At 37.1% G+C, this 20,000-nt stretch overlaps 2 protein-coding genes across 2 annotated transcripts in view; one reads left to right on the top strand and one right to left on the bottom strand.

Annotated features, from left to right (window-relative positions):
* The window catches only part of LOC125036844 (methyl-CpG-binding domain protein 2-like), a 9,793-nt gene extending 2,096 nt beyond the window's left edge, over positions 1-7,697 (bottom strand). The window contains exons 1-4 of the mRNA XM_047629720.1: positions 7,402-7,697; positions 4,886-5,038; positions 4,376-4,523; positions 729-857 (exon numbers count right to left, since the gene is read on the bottom strand). Coding sequence (XP_047485676.1) covers positions 729-857; positions 4,376-4,523; positions 4,886-5,038; positions 7,402-7,523 — 552 coding nt within the window. The 5' untranslated portion in view covers positions 7,524-7,697. The remainder of the gene's footprint in view (positions 1-728; positions 858-4,375; positions 4,524-4,885; positions 5,039-7,401) is intronic.
* Positions 7,698-8,175: 478 nt separating this feature from the next.
* LOC125036843 (T-complex protein 1 subunit gamma-like) lies at positions 8,176-16,040 on the top strand. Its single transcript, XM_047629719.1, has 10 exons — positions 8,176-8,334; positions 8,419-8,480; positions 10,274-10,450; positions 10,567-10,721; positions 10,858-11,044; positions 11,236-11,424; positions 14,272-14,535; positions 14,725-14,997; positions 15,236-15,430; positions 15,548-16,040. The coding sequence occupies exons 1-10, from the start codon at positions 8,301-8,303 to the stop codon at positions 15,656-15,658; spliced, it is 1,647 nt and encodes a 548-aa protein (XP_047485675.1). The 5' UTR covers positions 8,176-8,300; the 3' UTR covers positions 15,659-16,040.
* The last annotated feature ends 3,960 nt before the right edge of the window (positions 16,041-20,000 follow it).

The raw sequence follows: 20,000 nt of genomic DNA, 5'->3' as shown, positions 1-20,000 counted from the left end.
CTGACAAATAAACAATTGGTAAACAAGACATATCTAAAGTGTTCTATATCTATAGGTAAATATGATCATACCATGTTCAAAATAAAACTAACTACAGGAACTTGCATTCTTTACAGTAGGCACACCACAATATACAAGAATTGTAGCCATGAACATCTCAAGAATATTTTCTTTATATTCTTATTTTAATATTCCAAGGATGATGATGATATTGTTGTTGACAACACATGAAATGTTCACTGTAAATTTGTTTAGTGAAATGTGTTTACACAAAGATGGCTCCACAAGTGCTCAGTCACCATGGAGTCAATTAGTCATCTACATGACCTGATTTGTCATTTCCTTGAGTTTCTGGGATTTTTTTTTCTAAAAGTAGTAATACTGATGCTTTTATTATTATTATAGACATTATGATTATCATAATGACAATATAAAATATGTGTAAATATTTTCAAGATCAAGGAAAATGGTAAATCAGATAGTCAGATAGTTATGACTAGCGATTGACTCCTTGGTGACTAAGTTCTTTTGGAGCCATCTATGTATGACTACAATTAATAAACTAAATTTACAATGGGTATGCCATGTGTATACATGCCATCCCTGGGAGTACTGGGCTAATAAAATGCACAAAAAATATTCAATGCAAAACATCCTATTTGCATACATGAAAAAATTATAGACATTAACAATTATCAAATGTTACCTTCCACCTATGCCCTCCATACCTGCAAGACAGTCTGATCCTCCACATTGGGCCCCACACCTTGTAGGGCTGCTGGTAAGTCCACATTCCTGAGGACTTCTGTCTGTGCATCAAAGGCCTGAAGACCCTGGAGCCTCTTTTCCCAGAATAACTTTAAAATAATAAATAAACAAAAGGAAATTAGTAAATCTTTTCACATCCTGACAACAAATGTTAACAGGTTACTTTCCAGAGTCCCTCCTTCCCGAACTTAGACAATCATTATTCTAGTCATGAAGGAAAGGTTTAATACTGGTGTTTGTTTTTTAAGGCGCTAGACTCCTGATAAGATTCCAAGAGCCAATCTATATTTGGATAGACAGCATCATCAAAACCTAAGGAGAAATCTAGTGTTCTAAAAAACAAACAAACGTAATATCACATTACAGACTTTATAATTTCATCATCACCTACTCATCAATATCTAAAACACAGCCTACTTAACCATGCTGCCAGGAGAACATCAGGTTAATTTTTTTTTTTTTCAGGCTGCAGCCTTCATTATAAAGAAATGCTTTGGGAAGAAGGGACACTGGCAAAAGACCTATGTTTCCAACACTTTCCAATCCCTTTTTAATTATATCTTCCCTTCAAGAGCATATAGAATTACTTCTGAGCCCGTATTAGGTTTCTGAAATTATATTATCTGGGAAAATACTGTTATGCAACAATACATGCCAAAGCATGCATCCACAGTCATGTCCACATCTATACACATACAGAGAAAAACAAACACACAAAGAAAAACACAAGCACACACAAACACAAAAGGCTGAAACATGAGTTGACAGACAGACAGACAGACAGACAGACAGACAGACAGACAGACAGACAGACAGACAGACAGACAGACAGACAGACAGACAGACAGACAGACAGACAGACAGACACACACACACACACACACACACACACACACACACACACACACACACACACACAGACACACACACACACACACAGACACACACACACACACGTACGCACGCTCACACACGCACGCACGCTCACACACGCACGCACGCTCACACACACGCACACACGCACGCGCACACACAGACACACACAAGATAGCAGTCTTGGATACAGAGAATAATAAATAATATCTACCAATTAAAACAAAATACTTAAAAAAGTAAATAACATTGAAAATATAATAATAATACAATAACCATGACAACATATATGCCATCAGTGGGGTCAACAACCATTCAGGTTCTTTATAACACCACTAATACAATTAACACAGATAAAGCAGCATAAGCCTGGTGCTACAACAAAGCCTTATCTAAAGGAATGGTTTTCTTATGCTAGTGACCTCTCCAAAGATTCAAAAAGATTTGGCACCTTTATGAGTCATTTGAGACATCCCCAGACTTTAGACTTTCTGAGAAGGGAGGATGGAATAATGTACAGTAAACAACACTCAATTACTCAAAGGAACCCCATGGTAAACAAGCATGGCAAAACAAGAAAAAGAATGGATGATTAAGTCACAGCAATCAAGGGATTAAAATGTTAGCTTTAAGCTTGAGGATAAAATCAAAACAGAAAAAGCTGCCAGCATAGACATCAGCTCAACCGATAATGGTAAGAAACACAGCGAGGCTGCTTACCCAATTTGAAGATTGCAAGAATTCTCTTGCTTGGTTTACAACAATAAATTGCTCCCAAGTAGGGGAATAAAAACTCGGGTGCTCCTACCCTACTCATTCACAGACAGGCCTCCCTGTTGCATCAATGACACCACCACAACACCAAGGACAGCTGGGACATAAAGCTGCCATGTTTCTGTACACCCTTTACCAAGTCTCATACAGCATATTGTGTGTTCCAAAGGTTTGAGACACAAGGGTATAAGACAAGCATACACCCATTTCAGTAAAAGTCCTATTGCAGAGGCCAAGGAAAAAGTAACCCTATGCTAACAAAACAAACTGTAAACGTAGCAACTCCTGGCAGCATGATTAAAATAACTGCTTCATTAGAAGAATGCTTAGTTCAGAGATTTTAAGGAATGTCAACCACGTATCTTAAGTAATGGTTGCATTCCATATAAATACCAAGGATATAAAACATTGGAAGTAGGTATGACAATAAAAAAAATTATAATGACAAAACTAAATGGCATATGAAGTAGATATGCCTTACATTCCAATCTGTATAAGTGCCACTTCTGGAGTCACATAAAAAGTAGCTCTCATACACAGTTTGACTTAATACTAATACTAAATAATGTGAAAATGTTTACTATTAAAACACAGCAGATTTAATCTCAAAGAAAAATACATATACATTGCATTAAGACATTTAAATTCTTTAAAGATGAAAACACAACTGAAGGTATAATCTCACATCACAGAGGAGACCATTACTCAAGATCAAAAGTATTTTGAAAGTATGACATACTCATAATTTTGCATGTTGACCTCCTTCATATAGCAATGCATGTTGACATGATACTTCAATACTATGGGAAATCCTTCTGTAAGAGCCCTATAGCCACCAGGAAAAAGGGGAAGGGATATAACAAAAGCATCTTTATTGCTTGTTTGTGAATGAAAACATATTTATGGATTCTGTATCCTAACTAGGACTTAAAAAGGCAAATTCAGAATTTCTTTTATTCAAAAGTCAAGAAAGTAATAATAATAATAAAAAAAAAAAAAAAAAAAAAAAGGTAAGAGGAGGAACAGCCCAAGTCAAGAAGATAAGTACTTGTGCTTTGGCATATGTTTTTGAGACTTGTTAAAGGTGGCAGCACCATGAGCAGGTACCCCTCTGTAGGTGTGTAGGTGTGGAAATGTGAGTGTGAGGAGTGTGAAAGTGAATATGTACAAGAAGAGGAATGGAAATGATTGTTTGGATAGGCATGGCCACTGCCTATCTCCTCTCCCCCAGCCCCATGGCCATCTCTCCATCTTTCCAGGCCCAGACTGTTAAGTGATACCAGAGTGGGAGTGGGAGTGGGGAGTGGAGAGTGGGGAGTGGGAGTAATAGTAGTTAGAGTAGGAATAGCAATAGGAATAGTAGGAGTGGAAGTAAGAGTAGTAGGAATAGGAGTACAAGGAGTACACGTAGGAGTAAGAGTGGTAAGAATAAGAGTAGGAGTAAGAATGTTAGGAATAGAAGTAGGAGTAGGAGAGGGGGTAGGAGTAGTAGGAAAAGGAGTAGACGTAGAAGTAGGAGTAGGAGTGGTAAGAAAAGGAGTAGGAGTAAGAGGAGTAGGAGTAGGAGTAGGAGTAGGAGTAGGAATAGGAGTAGGAGTAGGAGTAAGAGGAGTAGGAGTAGGAGTAGGAGTGAAAGTGGGAGCAGGAGAGGATGGGTACATGAGCATGTGTGAATGCTAGCATATTCCTATATCATGACCTAATTCCATCCCTTCTCTATATAAAACTATTGTTGCCTGTGTCTATCAAAGTGTGTAGCTACAAAAGGCTGCATGCTTAACTCTGTGAAATCCTCTTCCTATAGTAAGTCCCTGAAATAAGTATGCGACTTCTTCACTTTGTATTTCCCTTCTTAAACTCTGTGCCAAGTTTCTAAATGGTACCTTTCATGTTTCCTAGCCCTATCTACAGTATCATTTTTTATTTGGTTTCGTTTGTTTCTTAACTGTAAAAGCGTTACCTGTTTTGGCTTATCCTGTATACCATGTTTCATATCAAGCTTCACTCTACTTGATGGCTGTGTTTTAATTACAGTTACAGGCTGCTTGAATATCGAAGCTGTTTGGCGGATGGGTGGTACCAGTGATGCATCATTCCGCATTCCACGACTATTAGAGAAACCATTTCAATTATGGGTAAAATACATATGTAGTATTTACTTACATCACCTATATAGAAAACAAAGGAAATTTTAACACACTGTATACATATATGACAAGATATCACAAGTGCTGTTGACACATTTCAATATTCACATATAAAATTTACTGTGTAATACTACATCTTTTACAATTTTACAATCTTCTGTAAGATGAAATGAGAAGGAAATAAATCAGCATACTTCAGGATGTTAATGCTTCGAAGAGAAATAAATTTAGCATAAATAACTTTTTTCCAGATATAACTACAAAAAGAAAATATCAACAACTTATGACAACAAAACAGTTATATAAAGAAATCATCAACTTACCTGTAGTCAAACAGAGTTCCTCTTGGTTTTTTGTTCTTCCTTACCAACATGGGGTTGACTTTTCCCGTCCGAAAGTCAAATGACGACAAGTCCACTGCGTCTCCAAGATATCTAGCCAGCTGAGGCTTGCTTCTGAACTTTTTTCCATTTGGACTGAAAGATGAAAAAACAAATAAACAAATGAATAACTGGTTGTAACCTCATCATGAAAAATCTGGAGATATGGAATAATTATTGGATCTTTACTTAACCCAATGCTGAAAAAAATAAATCAAAATTTTTAACTCTGGAGATTTGTGGCAAGGAGCGGAAGTCCGCTAAATCAAGCCGGACATCCCTCTCCACGCGCTCTGGCATCTAGCATCAGGTTAAAGTAATACTTTAGGTAAGACAAAATCTTAGTAACCAGACCTTGAAGGTTCCTCAACAAATATTTGTCCTGACCAATACTATCACATGTCAACCATTCCCATGTGTTTGCAAATCTGGACTGACCTTAGATATACAATAAGAAAGTGACTAAAGCTGAGGCTAACATGTTAATCATGATATTAATCAAGACTTCTGCTAAAACACAGAAAGACAAAAATAAAGAGAAGAGAAACTTACCCTCATCAAAAAATATCCTAATAACTATCTTGAATTTACAAAAGAAGTTTCCATCAGCTACTGAGGCATTGTGTTAAGTATGACAACTTTTTAGCCTCGTTCACTAAAAATTTGTATAAACTCCAGCCAAAATTGTAGAGAATGGGGCAATTGTTTCCCATGCTTCTATTTTTTTTCCTTGAGTGGCTGACTGCATGCTGCACCTTGCATATATTCCATTGTGGCCAACAAACTTCTACATGTATCTGGTAAGATTGAACTTGGACTGGTTCTTATATGATGGCAAATTACCAGGACACTCTACAAATTCTATCTTGCCTGAACATATATGCTGGGTAGTTGTTGTTAGTTCCACAGACAGTGTAGAGGCCATGGCATGTGTGTGAGTCATTGCAGGTGATTTCTGATGAGGAATTGTCAGGTTACACTCACTTTCTGCTGATTGACTACTTTGTTTTAAGATATTGTGTAAAGCAGATTTGCTGACCAATCTCTAAAATACTTATGATGTAATATCAGATGTGCCCGTAGAGATAAAAGAAAAGAAAATTCTCCTTTAAATCTATATTACTGGAATGTATCAACCACAATGCATTGCTGGATAATGTAACCTAACTGTTCCACAGCTTATTTGGCATCAAATGATTCCTCATGATACCTAGTGGTTTAAGGTGATGCAAGGCAATAGGAGAGATGACACAGGACCCAAAAAGCAGGGAGAATATAAAGTACCATTAGAAGAAGGGTAGATTCTATGATGCAGAAATTGTGCATTTTGTCACTGTTAGGGGGTTGTGCATCCTAACACTCTCTGCCTGGTATGCAAAATCTCCATCACATCTGACTAGTAAGACTTGGCCCAGATAAGTCTGAGTGACACACATCATGTGACATCATGGCCCAGCTAAGATGGAGCAGCTCAGGCCCAAGTTACTGTGTAAGATATGGGAGTTACATTCATAATGTTTTCAGTTATATATTCTACCAACTACTTCTACTACATTTGTTTAAAAGACATCAATGAGAGTCCATTGACACAAAATTTTATAAGTTTGAAGATATAGATGTGTTCTAGAAAATTTCCTAAATACTTGCACTTTGCAGCCAAGTATGGTCTCCAGTAACTTGCACACAATAAATTGCGAGCAAAACTGGCGTTGCACTTTCTGTTTTTAACACATTCTCCCTTTCTTATCTGTAGACCATGCAAAGTTGCTGGAGTGCCTGTTTAGTGTGCAGCATGGAATGGCCCAAGTGTAGATCATTTTAAGAACTGAATGACTTAAAAGATTTATCAATTAAACTGATGGTTGTGCCATCAGTGACAACCCATCTTAACCCCTTGATGACGGGTGTAGAAAACTAAAAAAAATCTCTACGCTTTGGTGATTAATGGCAATGCGCTGACTTTGATCGCGGGAGTTCAGTACATCAAGCCGAATCATCGCCTCGGAGCGTTTTGGCGCACACCACATTTAAGGGGGTTTGTTATGACGTCCAGAGATGTCATAACATCAATAATGTATCTCCCATCACAAGCATTACATAGTGCAAAACAATAATCCTGCGATAACAAATCATGCATCGTAAAGATTTAACTGTGCAATTGTGACTTTTGAAAACAACTTGCCCCTTCACATACGGAGGTTTCCAGTATGGACATTACACAGGTAAGATGTTGAGTACACATCTCAAATTTTGAAGACTTATGTCAGGGTAGAGTCATTAAACAAAATCTAACACCAAATACATTTAACATAAGAAGAAAATGAACTATAAAATCATTACTAAACTGTACCAGCCTATAATAATTAACATCGACGTTCCCCAAGGTTAGCTCTCACAACAATGTGCAGGATGTAAGTACTAACACAAGTAAAGACAAGGACAGTTTATTATGAACTAACCTGTAGTAATAAACATCGACTTTCCCCGAAGTTAATCCCGTCTTCCTCAGGACTTCCTCCCTCTTCCAGCCCTTCGGAAGGGCGGCGCAGTCATATCGCCGCTTTTCTATCTGTACCGACATTGTGACTGTTATTTTTGGTGTTCTTCTCGACCTCCTCCACTCCTACTTCTCTGTCGTCTTCGGTCTCCTTCTCTCCTTCTCAACTTCTCTTAATTTACCACTTTGAAGGGTTTGTCACTCTGCTCTTTCTCTTTCTTTCTTGTTTGTTTACGACCGACGCTTTGAGGAGAGGGATAACATGTATAAAAACGAAGAGAAATTCCAATTTTCTTCGAGATCCTCAGATTTTACTATCAAAGGTATTCTTATTTATTAAGGGCATGTATATGTTTCTTTAAATATCCATAATAAACAAACGTTGCACATCCTTTGTTATACTTCTTATCCCTCTCATTTCTGTCTCAAAACAGTAAGATCTACTGGCTTTGACTTCGTCTAAAATATATATATAATAGGAATGCAGAGAAGATAAAAATGTATCACCGACCATCTCATATTTTCTATACTAACAAATTCTAAGATATATAACCCAACAATAAATTCATTCTCAAAATTTACGCCCTATTTGAATAAAATTCTAGAAGCTTCCAGAGTATTCCACCCGTCGATCGCAGAAGCCGCTGACCGAAAACCAATAATCTAAAATCCAGCACAATAACTTATGCAATTCCCAAAATTCAATAGACAAAAATCGAAAACTCCTTTTTAGCCCTCGATCTCAGCCTGGGAAGGGCGTCGTCGTAAGTAAAGAAAGAAGTCGCGTGAGTCAGGCCGTCCCTCCCGCGTGTTGTGGTTCGAAGTCTTGTCATCGCGCCGTCTCTCTCCAATTCCTCCAAAATGATGGGCGGAGGCCAACCTATCATCGTTCTGAGTAAGTCTGGTGAGAGATTAGTTAATGTAGATGATACTCGGTTACTAAAACGGCCGAATTATTAACGAAATGCCCGTATTTCAGACCAGAACACCAAGCGTGAGAGCGGGCGGAAAGTGCAAGTGCAGAACATCAATGCCGGGAAGGTAAGGCTGGGATTTATTTTCGTTTTTGTTCACGTGTTTCGAGTTGTATCCGCGAATTATTAGTTAAACTCCATTGTTTTGTCGGTAAAGTTCAACGTGAGGTGACTTAGTGTGATTTTGAGTGCATGGTTTTCGTGTTATAAATAGTGCGTTTGGAGGATGGAGGGAGTGACTCATGTTCGTTGTCATGAGAAAGAACGAGTTTATATTTGGCTGTGAGTCTTTTGTTGCCTGTAAGATGCGGTAAATGGGTAGAAAAACTACAAAGCGGCCTGTTTGTGTAAACTTTGGGTATGTAATTGATTTTATTTCCAGTTATTTCTTAGAAATTTATAATTCCTCACATAATTGCAAAATACTTATTGTTCACAATTTTTTTTATTTTTTGTAAATATATTGATGGATGAATTTTTTTCTAATTCTCTTGCATGGAGTCAGTTATCTTTAAATCTTAAACTTTAATGATTAGATGACCCCCATGTGACTGCCTCATGCCTGAACATCCAAACTCCACTACGTATAATTTTGCAAGACGGTCTGCCTAGAAATTTCTCGTTAAATAAGGAAATAGTCTCAATTTTTGCTTGTCTAGATAAACAATGATAGTTGGCCTTTTGTTGAAGTGGGAAGAACAGAGATTAGTGTAACACTTCGTCTCAAGTCATCTAGTTCAGAACTATTACCAAGAAATCAAATATGTAGACAAGCTAATTGACAGTAGTATGGTTTGGATCATCCATAGGAGCTGATATAAAAAGCTTTTTTTTGGTAATTCTTCACTGAACAAACACTCGCTAGAAACAGTCCCCAGTTCCACATCGCAAAATTTATTCAACAATCTAAATTGCTGTGACAGGGCTTGCATTGCCCAAGGGGAAGATTAATAGGGGGCTCCTCATGGTATGCATAGTAAGTTAGAGCTTAAAATTAGGAGTACCGAGTGGACTGAGGCTGTGAGTAGAACTTTCTGCGATTTTTTCCCTTAGATTGTGGTGTTGCCTTTCGTGTCTGCAGTTATTTTTTGTACCAACAGGTGCAACTTCTTGCCCCCTTTTTGTTTTTTAAATGCAATTTGTCTAGCTAGGGCAAATTAACCCCTTACTGACGGGTGGAAAAAACAAAACAAAAAAAAAAAAACTACGCTCTGGAGATTAATGGCAACACGCCACCTTTGAGCACAGGAGTTTGGTACATCAAACTGAATCACCATCTCGTAGGGCTTTTACATGTCGCAGCAGTGTACAGTCACACTCCACAGATCGAGCGGTTTGTTATGATGCTTTAGTGCGTGACCCATCAGGAAGGGGTTAAAGATGATACTCTTGTAGATGACTAAATGTTTTTGTCAACAGTACAAGAAATAACGGTAATGTCACAAATAAAGGAAAAAGATCTCGGTGCCACACACAGCCTCAACCCACTCAGTGCTCCTGAGCTTCAGCTCTATCTTGCCGTGTATACTAAGATGAAGACAATGTTTGCTCTTGGGTATTAGGGGGCAGTACTGCATAATCTTAACTCCACTATTTCCCAGTGATGCCTTAGGGCTCAACCATTCTATAAATAATTTTCATGAGTGTTTAAAAGCTACTGCAGGGGGAAGGGTGTTAGTCTCTAGCATACACTTTCTAGAACATAATAAAAGATTGTTAGAAATAACAAAGCATAGTGCAGCAGAAAGTGTTTCAGTGATTTCATCAGCTTATAGTGTTTCCTGATGTTTACTCATAATCTATATATGATTTGAAGGAATGATTATGAACACGCTCATGAAAAATCTCTTCAATCCTTAGATGATTGCTGATGTCATTCGCACATGCCTGGGTCCCAGGTCCATGTTGAAGATGTTGATGGACCCCATGGGCGGCATTGTGATGACTAACGACGGAAATGCCATTCTCCGTGAGATCACTGTCCAGCATCCTGCAGCCAAACACATGATTGAGATTGCACGAACACAAGATGAAGAGGTAAGCAATTCTATAGATTGTAGTTCTATCATCTAACAATTATTTTCATGAAACTAAGAAATTGGTATAATGAATTATGTCAATATTTAGTTAAAATGTTAATGTCTCTTGGAAAGGTTGGTGATGGCACAACAAGTGTGGTTATCTTGGCTGGAGAAATGTTGGCTGTGGCTGAACAGTTCCTCGAGCACAAAATGCATCCTGTGGTGATCATTCAGGCCTACAGACAAGCTCTTGAAGATTCCATTGATATTCTCAGGGAACAGCTTAGGTAAGAATTATTGGCAAAAATTTGAACTTTAGCAATTCTGACATTTCTGTTATCTTCCTTGATTATTTTGGGGACATTTTTGAGAGATTTGATTTTCTTTTCTTTACATTATCTTCATGTGTTATATTTTTTGCAGTGTACCTGTAGATGTCAACAGTGAGGAACAGATGGTTGATGTTATCAAGTCTTGCATTGGCACCAAATTTATGGGTCAGTATGCTGATCTGGCCTGTTCCATTGCCCTGCGTGCTGTCAAAACCATCACAACTGAACAGGATGGTCAGAAGGAAATTGATGTCAAGAAATGGGCAAGGATTGAGAAGGTAGGGTTGGTAATGCCATTGCTTTTGAAAATCAGCTGTTTTACCTCAGGAATATATTTTATTTTATTAATTTTCTTTTCTGCTTATTTTTCACTTTCTCTGTTTTACTACCAAGCAGTGGTTGTCTGATTCATGATTTTTGCAAATACTTGTACTCTATAGAGAATCTTATGCCTAGAATATGTTCACAGATCCCCGGTGGCACCATTGAAGATTGCCAAGTTTTGAATGGAATCATGGTGAACAAAGATGTGACGCACCAGAAGATGAAACGGCGCATTGAGAATCCTAGGATTATTCTGCTGGATTGCCCCTTGGAGTACAAGAAAGGAGAATCACAGACTAATGTGGAGATCACTGCAGAGACAGACTTCACCAAGGTAAAGACAGAGAATAATTAAATACACCCAAATTTCTAGGAACATTTACTGCATTCTTAAAGACAGTGTATGTAGAGAACAAAATTATATTAAGCTTGTTAGAAGTTACTTTACTCATAGTAATTAAATGTTGGCAATTAATCTCAAGTATTTAATTTACTTCATATGCTTTCTAAAGGAATTTGCAAGAAATAACACTTTATATGATGTATGAAGAAATAGCATCAAATAGTAACTTTGAATGATAGCTATATAAATGATATGAAAAAAGAACCGTAACTATTATATTTTTACTCAGACTTTAACTCAGGGGATCCTGGTTTGTTATTCACAAAAGTTTTATGACTGTTCTCTGCTATTTTGTGTATGATTTGCATTGTTGCTACATTTTAAAATTAATGCTGACAATAGTATTATACATTCCATATATTTAACACATTTTGGCAGTCATATGAATGTTGCCATGGCATCAGCTTTCAGGACATCTGGTGCCATCTATATTTTATGTTTGTAAATATGTAGAAAACAGGTTGACTATAAATCAATGTTCATCCAAAGTTTGCTTGATTTGTGGTTATCTTCATCTATCATTGAGTTGGCTGAAAGTGTCTGTGATGGGCAGTTTTTGTTTATGACTTGGCTAAAGTCTTTTACAAGTATGGAAGTGTCTTGCGCATGGAAAGATTCTTAACAACTACAGTGCAAGGTTACACAATTTTGATTAAATCTGTATCTGAACTGATAAGGAAAACTTGGAAGCCCCTTCTGATTTATTGTCATATGTTGATTTAGCCATTTCCTAAATTTTTAGTAATATTTTTTATTCACATCCATATGGACTGTCAGTAATATATCCCTAGGTAATTTTTCCAAAGTTTAAGGTTATTTCTCATTGGAAATAATAAGGAAAGTGTGGAGGACTGTTTTCATTTGTCAAATGTTATTTGAGCTGTATCCTGCATTTTTGTATAGGTAAAAAACATTTGTTTTGATTAGCAGTATTAAATTTGAGATATGGCATAGCACAAAATCATAGATGAAATTGCAGTCCTAGATCTGTGTTGAGCCCCAGGTGCTCTGTGAACCACACTTGTACCAAAATATGGGCTTTAGTTTTTTGGGTGGCAACTCCCAGATGCGTGGTTTGGCCCACACAGATACTCATGTGCAGTATCTAGACTCCCTACCTCCCCTTTACAATGTTCTCTTTTTCTCTTCATGAGGATTTTTTGCTATTTTGCCATTTTCCAAAATTTATATCTGTCATTTGATATGCTGTATCAAGATGTTAGACTATTTTCATTGAACAGACTCCATATCATCTCTAGATAGTTTACAACTCTGTGTAATAACAAGTATAGTGTTTCTCTCTCTCTCTCTCTCTCTCTCTCTCTCTCTCTCTCTCTCTCTCTCTCTCTCTCTCTCTCTCTCTCTCTTCCACTATTCTTCCTCCAAGAGATTGTGACTTAAGATAAGTTACTCCTGTCACCTGAGCCCCTGTACCAAATTTTTCTTAAAAGTACATTCCTGTCATCTCAGCCCTTGGAAAATTTTTGATGGCATATTCCCATCACCCAGTGCTCAGCAATTTTTTTTTAATGACATGACAGTCATGTCACCTAGATTCTGTGGGTTAACTTAAATCCCTCTGATTCGGATGATGTGACCATCAAATTATGTAAAATTTTGGCTTGAGGGGCAAGTAATATGAACATGCCATCATGGGAAAATTTGGCTGTGGGGCAGAGTGACACAAGCTGCCATCATGAGCATTTCAGCTGAAGGCCAGGGTGACGGGAAAGCCTTGCCTTGAGTCTACAAAGATTTTGAAGCATGATTAGAATAATTTTTCCTTTGTGAAGGGGCTTTTGCATTATTTCCATCGATAAACGAGTGTAGAATGTAATGTCCGTGAGCGATGACTGGAAGAGCACTGGCTCCAGGAAGGATGCTATTTCCATGCTCAGGATCCTATTCCTGCCCACCATGACCAGTGTTACTGGTTGTATTACAGAAAATTGAATATTATAAGGGGAAACATTAAATACCCCAAATAACAATATTACTTACTGTTCTTATTGTTGCCATGAGTTATATACCACAAAGAGATGATATGGAGTCTATGTAAGGAAAACAGTTTATTACCATCTGGATAAAACAAATAGAATGACAAATATAGATAGTGGAAAATGGTTAGAGAACTAAAAATGCTCATGCACAGAAAGATAAAATAACATTGCAAAGGCAGGCATGGATTCTTGTTGGTCCACACCTAAGGTTGTTTGCACGCAGCCTACAAGCTGCACATCTGACAGTGTCTGCTCACGTAAGCCTGATGCCCTTTTTTAGGCCATTTGATGGGAAGAAGCCAGATCCAGTGGGTTAATATGTTAAGTGATTAGTTGAACAAGCTTAAAGCAAAGTCATATATTCATATATGTATGGTTGTTTATGTAAATATTTGATTTGTTATGTATTTATTGATAGATGAAAAATAATTTAGAATGATTAGCTCAGGTTAGCTGATAATATTCATATTACTGTCCTTTTATTTACTCTAAATTTGTTCAGTTTATTGTCAGATCTACTTTTCTCTATTATTATGTTAGATAGGCAACATCTAATAATGAATGGTTTCTGAGCATTAGCATTTTAGAAAGGATGTAAATAAAAAATGTTTAAAAAGGGATTCCAATCCAGATGAAATTGAAAATTATATGTTGAAATGTAATGTATCTATTACTATTTCAATTGTAATGTTATGGAAATGATTATGCATATTTTCAAAGCTGGTTGGGGGTAAAGTAAATTTTTATTTAATAATCATGAACTTCATTTATCCAACAGATGTTAGAGATTGAAGAAGAACACGTCAAGTCTATGTGTGCCGACTTGATTGCCCTCCAGCCTCATCTAGTTATCACAGAGAAGGGTGTTTCTGACTTGGCCCAGCACTACCTCGTCAAAGCTGGCATCACCTGCATCAGAAGAGTAAAGAAGTCTGACAACAACAGACTTGCCAGGGCTTGTGGTGCAACTATTGCTAACCGCACTGAAGAATTGAAAGAGGAAGATATTGGTACTGGTGCTGGATTGTTTGAAATTAAGAAGGTGAGGCATGTTTTTGATATTAGTAGATGATAATGTATTTCCCTAGCACGAAGACTCAATATTCTTGAGCTATCATGAATTGTAATATTTGTGTGTTTTGCTGAAAAACACATTCTGAAGAACAGTGAAAGTACTCTTATTGTAATAGTATCTTGTTGCATTGTATGTATTCATTTGTATTTTACTCAGATTGGAGATGACTACTTCACATTCATCACTGAATGCAAAGACCCTAAAGCCTGCACAATCCTCCTTCGTGGACCAAGCAAGGACATTCTCAATGAGGTTGAGCGCAACCTTCACGATGCTTTGGGCGTGGCTCGTAACCTTGTCCTGGAGCCATTCCTTGTTCCTGGTGGTGGAGCAGTTGAGATGGCCGTATCTCACATTTTGCAGGAGAAGGCAAAAACTGTTTCAGGAGTTAAGCAGTGGCCATACAGTGCTCTTGGACAGGCTCTTGAGGTGAATTTTTTGAAAGACCAACATTTATCATTTTGTGTGATCAGAAGGAATCCTAAATTTGCTAATGTCTATGTAGACTGTTAAGCTATTTTTCTTCCTTTCTTATACTCTTATTTTGAATTATACTTCTTGATCATCACTTAAATATCATGGTTTTATGCATAAATTTTCTATTAACCATAGTACAAATGAAACCAGTAGACTGAAAAGAGATTAATTATTTTATAATTTTCCACAGGTCATCCCTCGCACTTTGGCACAGAACTGTGGTGCAAATATCATCCGATTGTTAACAGCTCTGAGAGCCAAGCACGCCAGTGGTGAAACCTTCTGGGGAGTAAATGGCGAGACTGGTGAACTCACAGACATGAGACAATTGAAAATCTGGGAACCTCTTGCTGTCAAGCTCCAAGTTTTCAAGACTTCTGTAGAGGTAAACATAATTAACTTTTATAAACCATATCAGTTTTCAAGTATTGTACAGATCTAAGTTGCCACTTGTTATCACTAGTATTCATTCAACGTCTCACATAATCCATAAATCTTTCAGACTGCCGTCTTGCTTTTGAGGATTGACGACATTGTCTCGGGTTCCAAGAAGAAGAATGAGGACGCTGGCCCCCAGGGAGAAATGCCAATGGACGAAGGAGGAATGGCATAAGTGAAGACAGATTCTTCTCACTTAATTATAATGTGAACAAAAGAAAAACCCTAATTCGGTTGTGTCTGGTTTCCCTCTCTACAAGTTTCGTCAGAAATCGAACTTGGAAGTGCTAATACAGCAAGTGCTGATCTCTGCTACCCTAACTTAACTACGACTCGGACACAGCTGCAACCTCCTCACCAATCTCCTTGCCTAGTGCGTTTGTAATCTTAACATGATGGATCTCCTTTGGTGGCCATTTCATCTGCATCGGTAAACTTAACCCGATTCATGTCACTTGCACACCATTTCTAACCAGTCTAAAGGACACCAGTGATAGAGCTTCTTTACAAAAGCCGAAATACTGAAAAAAAAAAATTAATAAAAATTTCTATTGCCACTATTTGTTTTGTTATCCAAGATTATTGAAAAAATAAACCCTTGAAGTAATCAAATTATCGAAAACTTAAAACAAGTTATCCATTAAAATTTTAATAATTGAATTATATATTGTAAAATGAAAAGTTGTAAAAGATTCACAGACCTAATAAAGTCATGCCTCTCATACGGCATAATCATATACCCCCTTTCCTTTGCTCTTGATTGATATATAGATAGATATGCTCACCTGTATAGTGATAAAAGATCGCCTTTTCTTAACTCTGTAATAATCCTAAGCCCGAAGAGTAAGAGATGGACAGAAATAATGCTCAGGTCAGTGGGTATTGCAAGAAGCCAGCGCCCGACCTCATTCCTGACCATTGTTACCAAGAAAAAAAAAATCCTAGCTCGTTCGAGACGGACTGAAGCCGACTGTAGATCATCCCTATCTTGGTCCTCAGCCCTCACTTTAACTGATTGTTCATGGTCTTTCCTTTCCATTTTCTTCGTCCCCTTTTTCTGTCCACTTTTTCTAATCGTTAACTTATTTTTGCCATTTTCGCTACAATACTTCTTCATAATGTTCTCAACTCCCTTGACTGACTCCTCTTCTAACAACCTTTACCTTACACTATACCCTATCAGCTCCCCTCTCCAGCCTTTTCACTACCATACTACCCTGTAGTACTGTGCAACATGTGACTTTGCCCTAATCATTAACTCATTCCTAACCTTTATACTACTGTACGTTACCATAACGCCATATGATCTTTGATGTCATGTAGGACTTCCTTACCGGGGGGCTTTGCTCCCATGCCACACGCTGTCACTATATTGTGAATACGCTGCTAATGATCTTAGAAGTTGACGCGGCAGAAAATTTTCAATAAATTGGTAAATTCCAAGAAAAAGCGCACATGCATGTACAGCTGTATGCTTATATGCATATAATCCCTTGTTGCCGTTGGGGGCGCTTCGGAGGCGGAGACTGCCCAATGTAGGGAATGGCCCCTGCCTTGGTGGACCTCAGTCCTCGCCTCATGTTTTGCATGATTTTTAATATTCTTCCATTTACTTTTCTTCATCCCTTCTATCCACTTATCCAAACCTTTAACTCATTTTACTTTTTCCACCACAATACTTTGTCATAATGCTGTGTGACCTTTGGCACATTTGTTTCTTTTGACCATTGACCATTCTGGAAATACGATGCTAATGACCTTAGATGTTGACGTGGCAGAAAATGTTCAATAAATAAAGAATATGTGGGTAAATACATTTTTTTCTTACTTGCATTTTTGTTTTTAATAAAAATGACGAGCGTCTAAAGGATTGCGAAACTCCGTCCGCACGATCGAGCACTACCTGACGGGCACTCTCTTAATACACGTTATTTGTGCAAACTTGACGGGCAAACGTTCAGTGTCTCCGTGCCCGTGCATGTGTCAGACCAGCCCGTTTGCCTGGTTTGCCCACTTGTGCTTAGGCAAGGATGAACGACCCTGCCAGACCCCCGTGGCGATGTGTTAACAATCTGTAAACGTTAAATATTCGAAGAGAGTTGAAACACATATATATCTACACACACACACACCCATACATACATATGTGAGTGTATATATATATATATATATATATATATATATATATATATATTTATATGCTCATTTAGTTGTTTGTGTGTATATATGTATACATATATATACATATATATACATATATATACATATATATACATATATACACACACACACCCACACACACACACACACCCACACACACACACACACACACACACACACACACACACACACACACACACACACACACACACACACACACACACACACACACACACACACACACACACACACACACACACACACACGTGTGTGTGTGTATATATATATATATATATATATATATATATAGATATATAGATAGATAAATATAGATATAGATGAATAGATAGATATAGATATAGATGAATAGATAGATTGATATAGGTATATGCATACACACACACACACACACATATATATATAAATATATATATATATATATATGTACATACTCACACACACACACACACACACACACACACACACACACACACACACACACACACACACACACACACACACACACACACACACATACACACACACACACACACACACACACACACACTGCCATCATTTGAAAGCCGAGTTGAGTTGAGTCTTACAACCATAATAACCATAATACAATCAAACACTCAAATATACTTGATAGGTAGTTATCAGCGAGAGTCTGGTAGGAACAGCTTAGTTGTAAGAGTTGATTTAATTGCACTATATAGGTGAAGGTCATCATCATACACAGATATTTAACATGTTATATTTTATTTTAACGATCTAAGAATCATTACGGTGTTTCACAAGGCCTAAAACACAAGTCACCCCTCAGAGAAAGTCAAAACCATTTTCTGTCGTTCAGTTATTTCCATTTTCGAATATATGTAAATGAGAGAACTCTTTAAACTACTACAAAGTTTTAAAATAATTGTTAGATTTATTTCTGTGCTTAAGGAAATAAATATACTGAAAGACAAAGCTTGTGGAATGAAACAGGATATAAAACCTTCAAAAAGCATGGCGAAAAATTATCTCAACAATATCACAAACTATGAAATTAAGGAAGAAAAAAAATACAAGGAATTAACAGTGTTCAGGAGGAAACAAGTCGGACAGTCAAGCTATGAAACAGAAATTGAAACAAGAAACTTTTTTTCCGAAATAGTAAAGCAAATGAAGTAAAAGCAAATCAAGAGCTGTGACGGGCAGACAGATGACGAGGCAGACTGGTAAGTTGTCAGTCATACTAGAAAAAAATAAAAACAAAGAAAGAAAGAACTAGACAAGACAAGTAAAGAGGAGATACAGCAGTCACGATAAAAATGACGACAGCAATCTCGAGAGAAAAAGGAATTGGAAAATATGAAAATAGTAAGAAATATAACCAGTTTACAAATGGCTTGAGTGAACTATAGTAGTAAGTACTTTCGGAGATGACAAATGCCTGGAGAAAGCGTTTAGACCAGATGAATGAGAGTTAAACTAAAAAATATATATATATATATATATATATATTTTTTTTTTTCTTTATGACAATTAATACGGGGAAAATGAAACCTAAAAGTTTAATAATTCATCTTAAAGAAAACATAAGAAAGACGGAGACTGACAACACTGGTACTTCGCCATCGACAGACAGGGAAACTGCACATGCTCGTAGGCTCAAAGCGAGTGAGAAAACTCCCACCGCTGGAACGGGAGAAGCGGCGTTGTGCTGAACGAAGATAGAAATTCAACGGCATGCGGTATTATAGACATTCAGAGAAATTAAATATTACAGTCTTTATTGATGATAGATATACAAGTTTATGTGAAAAAAGTAACCATAGTTCTTGGTAGACAAGTTATATCTAAAAATTAACTTACAACAGTTATTCAGTGATAACTCTCACAGCAACACATTTACACTAAGACATAAAACATGAAGAAAATTTATTAAAACATTTTGAGATAATATGGAACAAACAGAACCCATGATTAGACGGAAGTTTTGTTCATCAGCGAAGTTTTAAATACCGTTCTTGATCACATAAACTACATGGGAAATATACGAGTATTACGATATTAGATGATTTTAACTTTGGCCTCTGTCCACGGGGAAGCAGATACAAAAAAGTGTTACCGCAAGTGAGATAAAAAGCGAGTTGCATCTAGACATTGAAGAGGACTTCTGCCAAACTCAAAACCAAAAATTCCAAGAAGAGAGGGAAATATCCTTGGCCTTATTTTCGTCTGTATGAGGGAGGAGGTAAATGAATAAATAACATATCACTAAACTTATGCAATTTAATCAGACTACATCATTGAAGTTATTAAACAAGTTAAACACACATAGACTGGAAAATAGATAGATGTAAATAGAT

This window comes from Penaeus chinensis, chromosome 22 (assembly GCF_019202785.1).
Source record: "Penaeus chinensis breed Huanghai No. 1 chromosome 22, ASM1920278v2, whole genome shotgun sequence".
Lineage (NCBI taxonomy): Eukaryota > Metazoa > Arthropoda > Malacostraca > Decapoda > Penaeidae > Penaeus > Penaeus chinensis.
Note: the sequence above shows the minus strand (reverse complement) of the source record. Positions and strands in the feature narration are given on the sequence as shown.

What these genes read in the sequence shown, in the direction of transcription:
- LOC125036843 (XM_047629719.1), top strand. Translation starts at nt 8,301, where the DNA reads ATGATGGGCGGAGGCCAACCTATCATCGTTCTGA. An exon ending in AGAACATCAATGCCGGGAAG is followed by an intron (nt 8,481 to 10,273) that starts GTAAGGCTGGGA and finishes TTCAATCCTTAG; the next exon opens with ATGATTGCTGATGTCATTCG. An exon ending in CAGAGACAGACTTCACCAAG is followed by an intron (nt 11,425 to 14,271) that starts GTAAAGACAGAG and finishes TTTATCCAACAG; the next exon opens with ATGTTAGAGATTGAAGAAGA.